The sequence below is a fragment of the Loxodonta africana genome, chromosome 4 (assembly GCF_030014295.1).
Source record: "Loxodonta africana isolate mLoxAfr1 chromosome 4, mLoxAfr1.hap2, whole genome shotgun sequence".
Classification (NCBI taxonomy): Eukaryota; Metazoa; Chordata; class Mammalia; order Proboscidea; family Elephantidae; genus Loxodonta; species Loxodonta africana.
The window spans coordinates 89,231,160-89,241,084 of NC_087345.1; the positions used below are offsets into that span (position 1 = coordinate 89,231,160).

Below are 9,925 nucleotides of genomic sequence, written 5' to 3' on the forward strand. Positions count from 1 at the left end.
GAACACTCAAAGAGAGATCTTGTCTGATAAAATGATTACCACATGAGCCGATCTTGCCTGCACAGCAATTTTGAGACCTCATCCTGGGAGCTAGGTGTGTAGTGTTTATCGTACTGTTGAGGCTCGTAAAAATCATGTATGGCTGCAGGCAAGCCAAACCCTCGACAGGCACTGCATCTCTGCTGACTCTGGAGGACCAAGCCCAATTTGCTCCCTGTATATAAGGGGAAGTCTCTGTGCTTGGGGTAGAGGAGTGTTTAGCTCCTTCCCTCTCTACTTTGCTCGTACTTTTCTCTAAGTCAACATGAGTCGACAATTTAGTTCCAAGTCTGGGTACCGGAGTGGAGGAGGTTTCAGCTCTGGCTCTGCTGGGGCTGTCAGCTGTCAGCGCCGGTTCACCAGCAGCTCTGTGCGCCGTAGTGGAGGAAGTGGTGGGAGATTTTCAAGCTACGGTGGTGGTGGTGGAGGAGGCTTTGGAAGCCGGAGTCTTGTTAGCCTTGGTGGCAATAAGAGTATCTCTATAAGTGTAGCTAGAGGAGGTGGACGTTGTGGTTTTGGTGGTGGTTATGGAGGTGGTGGCTTTGGTGGTGGTGGCTTTGGTAGTGGTGGCTTTGGTATCGGTTATGGCGGTGGAGGTTTTGGTGGTGGTGGTGGTGGTTTTGGCAGCGGAGGTGGTTTTGGTGGAGGTGGTTTTGGAGGTGGTGGATTTGGAGGTATTTATGGGCCTGGGCCTGCCTTCCCCCCTGGTGGCATTCATGAAGTCACCATCAACCAAAGCCTTCTGCAGCCCCTCAATGTGGAGATTGACCCTCAGATCCAAAAAATCAAGTCTCAAGAAAGGGAGCAAATCAAGTCACTCAACAACCAGTTTGCCTCCTTCATTGACAAGGTGAGTTTTCCTGATCACTGCATTGGGAGAGTTGCTCCAGGTTCAGCTGAGATTCCTACAGCCAAGGAATGTTTTCTGTGTTTGAATGATTAAAAGGGTATTTTGTGGGATGGTCTGGTAAGAGACATGTTAGTGGTATGTGTGTGAATGATGCTAATGACTCATCTCTCTCGGAGAGGGAGGTCTGTGGTCCACCTAAACAGAGGGTCAATTTGACATTTATCTCCAAGTGTTTTCTTATTCAGCACTTGAGCAGAATTGTGACTCAATTGTGTTTAATGGAGATAATAGAAATGGGGCTAACTGAACATTCTGGGGTGCAAGTGAGAACCCTGGAAGGGTCTTCCTCTCCATAAATAGGAAGCTGAGCGTGAACAGAGTACGTTATGATATTGTAGCAGAAATTACACAGTAAATCAGTGCTAAACATCTTTTGCTGTCAAAAGCTCCATCCTCTGGAAATTTTACGTTGGTCCTGGATCAGGGTGGAGATATTTTTTATACCCGTACTTCCAAGCATCAGCTCTGGAACAACACGCAAACCTTTCGTTACTTTTTGCTGAATAGTCAATAATGTTAACTCAAAGTTCTCCACAATAAATTTCGAAACCAACTTTGGATTTTCCTAAAGTATTTTTAAGCTATGTGCTCAGGAAATGCAAGCCAATTTTTATGGTAATCTACCTAAAAAAACAAATTGGAAGGCAAATCTCTTAAATATCATGTATCTATTTCGAATCATAATTGCGATAATTTTGTTTTGTGTAGCTGCTCCCTTCCAAAGTTCCAACTGAAACCGGACTATAATCGCTGTACTCAAGCAAATTAAATCTTTTCTGAGTTTAGCAGTGAGTTGGATTTTGTTGTGAAGATGATGTTAACTTGATCATCTATTTCCTATTTCTCCATCATGGCCAGGAAAACAGATATTGAAGTTCTTTTCCAAGTAAGGCATGGACTTTGCTGTGTGGTGGCCCTTGGCACTCAGGGGCCATGGGACCCCACTGGGTACCAGTAAGTGATGGGTCTTTTGTTCTTAGGTGAGGTTCCTGGAGCAGCAGAACCAGGTGCTGCGAACAAAATGGGAGCTGCTGCAGCAGATAGATACTACCACTAGAACCCAGAGCTTAGAGCCCCTATTTGAGCAATACATCAACAACCTCAGAAATAGAAAGGACCAACTGCAGAATGACCGGTCTCGGCTGGAATTGGAACTGAAGAACGTGCAAGACCTGGTGGAGGATTACCGGAACAAGTAAGGAAGACTGACTGGGCAGTTCTTAACTCCTGTTCTAAAAGATTCCAGAAAGCGGCAAGCTAAGACCATGGTGCACTATGTTGCTAAGTCTTAAGTTAGAAGCAAAGGTTGACATTTGTGGAAACTTTCATTTTCTCAAAAGCTGGTAGTAGTTTTGTTGCTCAGAAGAAGAGGGTGGCCAAGAAGTTTTAGGTTAGTAATAGGAAAGCAATGATAGGGAATGCCACTTTTAGTCTAGAATGATAGACTTCAGATTTTACCTCTTCTGCACCTCCTAATCACTTCTTTCTGACAGGTACGAGGAGGAGATCAACAAGCGGACAAACGCAGAGAATGAATTTGTGACCATCAAGAAGGTGAGCAAATTCTGTAGGATGAAGCTCCTATCTGAAATGAGTAATAAAAGAGGGTCTGCAAATACTAATCAGAAAGAAGTCAGGATGTGGAGAACCAGGTCCAATGAATATCTGGAATTGTGCTTCCCCCCTACCCCCCATTATCATGGACCGGGACTTATGCAGGCATTCTGCTTCTCCTGATTTCTTGGCACCTGGTGCAGTAAGCAAGGAGGCAAGTTCTCAGCAAGTCAACCAAGGTCCCTGGATTGTGATACCAAAGGATAGGGTAATTCAGGAATTGCGATCCCGCTGGGGTAAAAAGGAGTAGACCCCCAGCTTCTACTTGGAAAACCACCTCACAGCTGATGACTTGCCCTTGGACTAATATGGCTTCATGATGTCTGTTGCTTCTCTAGGATGTGGATGCTGCTTATCTGAACAAAGTGGACCTTCAGGCCAAAGTTGACAACTTGCTTCAGGAAGTTGAGTTCCTCACAGCACTCTACCAAGCGGTACGTTTTCTAATTTCAACCAAGTTTACCCCCTGAGAACTTTTAAGCCTAAACCCACCACTACCCAAGAAAATGCAGGCGTATTTTCCATATCTTGATTGATACCCCCTCTATCTAAGCTGTTTTCTTATTTTGTTTTGTTTTAACACTGTAAGAGTCACTGGACTATTACCTCTTGCAGGAGTTGTCTCAGATACAGACTCACATCAGTGAAACGAATGTTATCCTCTCCATGGACAACAACCGTAGCCTGGACCTGGATAGCATCATCGCGGAGGTCAAGGCTCAGTATGAGGAGATTGCCCAGAAGAGCAAGGCTGAGGCTGAGGCCCTGTACCAGACTAAGGTGAATGGCTTGAATGTTTTGTTAGTTCCCCTGAAGTGTCTTGTCCTGCTATCCTGTGTTATCTTTTATATTTGTATGCCTGAGCCGTGTTGTGCTCTGCCCACATCTAATTATCTTGATCTGCTATTTTTAGTATGAAGAGCTCCAAATCACCGCTGGCAGACACGGGGACAGTTTGAAAACTTCAAAGATAGAGATTTCTGAGCTGAACCGGACAATCCAGAGACTTAGATCTGAAATTGACAATGTCAAGAAGCAGGTACTTGATCTCTCTTTCCAGTGTTCAGCTGTAGGAATGAGGGGCCCTCAGGTAATTGGACGGTGTTTTTCTAGTAATGACTCTTTTAATCCATACCAAGGCTACATTATTATCCCCAGTTCCTTTGGTGACTAGTCTGACGTTCAGAATTTGGCTATCATGCTAGGTTTTCTTTAGGGAACTTGAGAGATAGCCTAGTACAGAAGTAGATGTGATGGTCAGTATGGTCCATGAGCCAAAGTGAGGCTTAAGAGGTGGTGAGTAAGAGGAAAGGCATCCAGGAGATTTGAGGTTAGGCGTTTAGAAGAACATCAAATCTGTAGTGGTTAGAAGAGCCTTGACTCAGGCCAAGAGATATTGTCACACCTCCTTTAAGGACTTTTAAAGGAAATCGATATGATGATGTGCTGGGTCCCTGCTCCCCAGTCAGAAGCAGGAGAACAAAAGAGACGACTTAAGCTCCAGTGATTCTGTTGGATTCAGTGTACTAGCCTCACTGGGCTGGAGAGATCAATTTGGGGTGAGATATGAGAAGGTACAATGTGTTGAATTTTCCTTTTTCAGATCTCTCAGTTGCAGCAGTCCATCAGTGATGCTGAGCAACGTGGTGAGAAGGCTCTTAAAGATGCCCAGGGCAAGCTGGCAGATCTGGAGGATGCCCTGCAGAAGGCCAAGGAGGACCTGGCCCGCCTGCTGCGGGACTACCAGGAGCTGCTGAACACCAAGCTGGCCCTGGATCTGGAGATTGCCACCTACAGAACCCTCCTGGAAGGAGAGGAGAGCAGGTAAGAAAGGGAATCTGGGCAATTTGGCCACTTTTTGTGGGCTTTCTTCCTTGTAAGTGGACTACTGCTGAAGATGCAACCATCTGACTGCAGCCTATTCTGGGTATGTGGGAAGGAAGGTACATGGCTCAGGAGGAAAGACGTGGTTTCACTTTGAGAGCCAGAGTCAGTCTCAAGCTTTTTTTTGAAGGCTGTAGCATCTCTGTGAAGATGAAACCATTTATTCTTCTTCTGGATTGGGTTAGATGTCATCTTGCCCAAAGGCAATGCCTTTTAGAGGTGGCCCTCCTTAGTCACAAGCCTCCTGTCTAATTTAGATGGAGATTTCTCCCTGTTTGTATTCATGCTGAGAAAAATGACAGTGGGTTGAGTCGCCAGAGGAGACTGAATTAGGTTTCAGAACAAGTGCACTGGAGAAGCCCCAGATGGGATCCAGCTGGAGAGTCTTCAAGAAGGCTGGGAGGGCATGGGAAAGGGGCCTGTGAGGCTGGACGGTCATGAGAGATTTGCTTTTCTTTTTCCTACAGGCTCTCTGGAGAGTGTGCCCCGAACGTGAGTGTGTGTAAGTATAAGCCACCTTCTCAGGGACATGTGCAGGTTTGCCTGGGTTGGAAAGGGACTTGGGACTGAAGATAACTGAGTCTCCCCTTGCAGCTGTGAGCACCAGCCACACCAGCATCAGTGGAGGCGGTGGCCGAGGAGGCGGTGGTTTTGGCTCTGGCGGCGGCAGCAGCAGTGTTATCTATGGCTCTAGAGGTGGTGGCGGCGGCAGCAGCATCAGCTATGGCACTGGAGGCAGCAGTGGGGGCCAGAGAGGTGGCTCTGGATTGGGGGGTGGCATCTCTGGCGGTGGGAGCTCCGGAGGCAGCTATATCTCCTCAGGAGGCCGAGGATCCAGCTCTGGGGGCATCAAGACCTCAGGTGGCAGCTCCAGTGTGAAGTTTGTCTCCAGCACTTATTCCCAAGGGTCCAGATAAAGAGATGCTCTCTACCTTGTTAGTTCTCCCTCTCCATCACTACCAAACATGCTTGAGAAGACCAAGGTCAATTGCCCCAGCCTTCTAGAAGAAAAGAACTATAGTTAGTTATACTGGTTTATCCTATTTCCCGAGCTCTTTCTTTTCTCCCCTGCTTCCCAAAGTTTTCAGACCAGTGGCAATGTCAGTCCCCTGACTTTGACCATGTCTTGTGCTTTGCTTGAGAAATAGTCCAGCAATGACCACTGCACACATTATATTTTGAAGCACCTCCTTAAGCCAGCCAGAGGAGGGCCAGTTGGACCCATGGCTTCTTTGCCACACATACGGAGCACATGCTCTGGAAAGTTCCTTTGTATCTTCTCTCTTGCAACAACCTCTGTGCTGCTTTGATTTTGTACATAAGGTATCAGCCAATTGTGTATCTTTTGTGGAGAGGTTTAAACTCCCTTTTTCTTCTGTTGCTTCAATAAACTGCATTTGAAATTCTCTGTGAGTTGCAATCTCCTTTGTTCATGGCACTGTTTACTCTGGATGGGTGCTTTGTGGGAGTGAAAGAAGATGCTAGAGTCACATGACATATGGGGGGTTGAGACAACGTGAACATGAACAATTGGAGAGGCTGATCAGGCAACAGTGAAACAGGGTGGGATGACAGAGAGCAAGCTCTTTCACAGAGGTGGAGATGCCGTGGAGAAATGGAGAGACGGGTGTGGAAGGTTTCATCTGAGAAGACTTTCTTGAAAAGGGCAGTGAGCAAGCAGGTTGGGAAGGAGGGGTGTGGCATTGAGAAGAGGGGGAAGCATTACATGGAAAAGTAATTGCATATGTGGAACAGCTAATGATGAGAGGGGTGTGGGTAAAGTAGGGTCAGAATCTATTGTAGCCAGAATACAGACTTTGGCTTGAGGAGTTCAAGAACTGAGAATGGTAATGGGGATTTGGACATACCATTTCTTCTCTCTTTCAGGCCACCACTCAAAGCTTTGCTTAATCTAAAAGTTCCCTGTTGACACATAGCATGGACTGTGAACTAGTATGACAAGATAGCATAGAGGTCAGGAGCATGAACATTTGAGCTCAGAATGCTTAGGTATGAATCTTACCACCAACATTTACTAGTTCTGTGATAATGTTCAAGTTATAAATTTTCTTGTACTTCAGTTTTATTATCTCTAAAGTGGGAATATAATGCCTCCCTTATGGGAATTTTCCTGGGTATGGAGAAAGTAAAGGAACAAGGAAGGAGGAAAGACTTGGTTTCACCTTGGAAGCCAGAGTCAGGATTGAATAAGATGGTGCATGAACATGGCTTGCACATAAAACCACTCACTAAGTGCCAATTTTAATAATAATAGAAATGATGATAATGATGATGATCTGGCTATTGTAATATTGCTTCTTGGTTTCCAAATAGCTCAGCAGATGCTTGCTCTTAGGAACAAGTGAACATCAACTTCCCAATGTTTCTACAACCACAAAAAAGTCAGTCAACTTCTCTGAGGATTAATTTTCTTAGTTTCCAATTTTGAAAAAGCCTTTTTTGGTTCCATCATCAACCAGGGCTGAGAGGGAATAAACAGCATATAGATCAGTGAGAATATTACATAAACACAACTTGGGCGAGTTCTAACTTTCCTCCCCAACCATTCCTTCACCACCGCTGTTGCTTGCCTGAACTGATGTGAGAGTTTGGGAAGTATTATGGTAGAGTAAAGAAAAGAAGGGATTTTGATTCAGATAATCTGGGTTTAAATCACTCTGATATCTAAAGGACAAGTAAAGGAAATAATCCATAGCTTACTGGATGTGTGGATCCTTGGATAAGTCACTTTACCACCCTGAGCCTCAACTGCCTTGTAGGTAAAATGGGGATGAGAGTATTTGCCTCCAGACATCAAGAGGATATAAACTATAATGTGAAAATGCTTTGTGACCTGTGTTTTACACAAAAGTTGTTAAATTAAATTAAAAGGGAGAGACAAAGGAGCGGAATGAGGCAGCTGCTTTCTCAGAGCCTGAAAGGAGGACAGTACTACAATGTGGTCACTGTAGACAAGTGACATCTCTGTAGGGACATGAAATTGATTTTGTTAACGCACACTACTTGACTCTGCTTACATCCTGAGGACCAACTTATGAGACCCAAACACACAAGAAATGGATGTGTAAACAAGGAAGTTCATGTATTAGCTTACAGAAGAACCTACAATTTTCAGCGCCTGAAACACCAGAGCTTTCCTGTCCTGTTATCAAGATACCTGGGAAAGTGAATTAGTCACAAAAGATGGCTTGTGCTTGTGCAATTAGAACAATGGGAGTTCTAATTGGTGGGTGGCCTTAAGGGAGATTATCTTCCTCCTCCACTGGGGAATGAAGCTCAGGTGCCACCAGATACGTTCTCCCTGGGACACTGATGAAAGAACAGTGGTGTATTCTTGTACTTCTATGCCCGTTTTCTAGGTTCTTTCTTAGTTTACAACTTCCTTTAGTCACATTTCGGTATTAGAGATATCCATGTTCATCTTATTTGGGCTTGAGTTTTCTTGGTAAAGTCAGACATGAAACAGAGACTACTACAAGCTATAGTGAAACTTATCAAGGCTTATAAGGTCCCAAAATCTCAATGAGAACCTTGTACAAGTCAGTACAAAATGAAGAACTAACTTGAGTGAGATCAAGTGCCCCAATGCACTAGAAATATGTTGTTGTTGTTAGGTGCTGTCGGTTCTGACCCATAATAACCCTATGAACAACAGACTGAAACACTGCCAGGTTCTGAGCCATCCTCATAATCGTTGTTATTGTTAAGACCATTATTACAGCCATTGTGTCAATCCATCTCATTGAGGGTCTTCTTCTTTTTTGCTGACCCTCTACTTTACCAAGCATGGCGTCCTTCTCCAGGTACTAGTCCCTCCTGATAACATGTCCTAGGTATGTGAGACAAAGCCATGCCATCCTTGCTTCTAATGAGCATTCTGGCTGTACTTCTTCCAAGACAGATTTGTTCATTCTTCTGGCAGTCCTTGGTATATTCGATATTCTTTGAAAACACCATAATTCAAAGGTATCAATTCTTCTTTGGTCTTCCTTATTCATTGTCCAGCTTTCACATGCATATGAGGCTGTTGGAAACACCACAGCTTGGGTTAGGCACACCTTAGTAACATCTCTGCTTTTTAACACTTTAGAGAGGTCTTTTGAAGCAGATCTGCCCAATGCAATATGTCGTTTGATTTCTTGACTGCTGCTTCCCTGGGCGTTGACTGTGGATGCAAGTAAAATGAAATCCTTGACAACTTCAATATTTTCTTTGCTTTTCATGAACTAGAAATATAGTAAAGGAAAAATCCAGGTTCAGTTCTGTTCAACAAACATTTCCTGCACACCTATTATGTGTTAGTTACTGGGTCAATCATTGGGGATACTGTGATGAGTGGGACTTGATTCTTCCCCTCAAAGAGCTTCGAGACTTGGGTGATGGGGTGTATGTAAATATGTAATTACAATACATATGACCCATGCAATGACAGAACACATACAAAGCACAGAGCTGATACCTACAGAAGTAAGGGTGACTAAAAGTGATGACTGGTAGGGCTTTAAAGGATGAATAGGAATTTATCAGGCTGGCAAGGATATTCAAGGTAGAAGACCATTCAAGGTAGAGAAGATGCTCTAGGCAGAGGGCATAATATGGGTAAAAATATAGAAGAACGAAATTGCATGAAGAATTTGAACATCTGAAGGAGCATGAAGCTAGTGACAAGAAATGAGTTTGAAAAGTTTGTTAGATCCAATCAAGAAGGGCTTTGTGGGCCATTTAAAGGAGTCTGGATTCTAGTTTGTGGGTCAGAAGTTCTCAGATGGAGTTTGGGACCTATTGGCTTATTACAACCTACTATGTACTGGACTAGTAGGAGTGAAAGGGTTTGTCTAACTACCACTGGAAGAGGAATTGGGCATGAGTTACACAGTTTGTCTTGTTCTTGAGTATTCCCTAAGACATCTGATCTGTCTATGGGAGATACTGTTCATGAAAATGTCTTTTTTCAGGTATTTTATAGTTAAACCACCTGTCATTGGTAAGAAAGACCCAGTAAAGGGATTTAACAGGACAGCGACATGATCAGATTGGTGTTTTAGAAGGGTCACTTACCGCAGATTGGAGGAGGTGACGTTGGCAGCAGGACGACTTATTAGCAGACTATAGCAAAGATACAGGCAAATGATGATCAGGCTTGACTCTCAAGTCCTTAGAGGAGGTTGAGTGGTCAGAAATGAGGGCATGCGTTCCAGAGATAGGTAGGAGTTAAATCACCAGGACTTGGTGATGGATCAGATGTGGGGTAAGGCAAAGAGCAGAGTTTAGAGTGGCTTCCAAACTCCTGGCTTGGATAATAACAGAATACAGTAAGAGGGCTAGTGGGGAGAGACAATGAGTTAGTTCTTTTGAGGTTCCTCTGCTTTATCCATGTAGTGAGTGGGGGTAGATGTATAAGGAGTCCCTAGATGGTGCAAATGGTTAACACGCTCAGCTGCTAACCAAAAGGCTGGC

The 9,925-nt window shown here is 44.3% G+C and overlaps 1 protein-coding gene across 1 annotated transcript; it reads left to right on the forward strand.

Moving 5' to 3' along the window:
• Window positions 1–282: 282 nt before the first annotated feature.
• Window positions 283–8,097, forward strand: KRT1 (keratin 1). The gene is made up of 9 exons (XM_003405463.4): window positions 283–889; window positions 1,930–2,144; window positions 2,443–2,503; window positions 2,902–2,997; window positions 3,179–3,343; window positions 3,477–3,602; window positions 4,167–4,387; window positions 4,915–4,949; window positions 5,042–8,097. Exons 1-9 carry the CDS (start codon window positions 305–307, stop codon window positions 5,362–5,364), a joined length of 1,827 nt encoding a protein of 608 aa, XP_003405511.1. The 5' UTR covers window positions 283–304; the 3' UTR covers window positions 5,365–8,097.
• The last annotated feature ends 1,828 nt before the right edge of the window (window positions 8,098–9,925 follow it).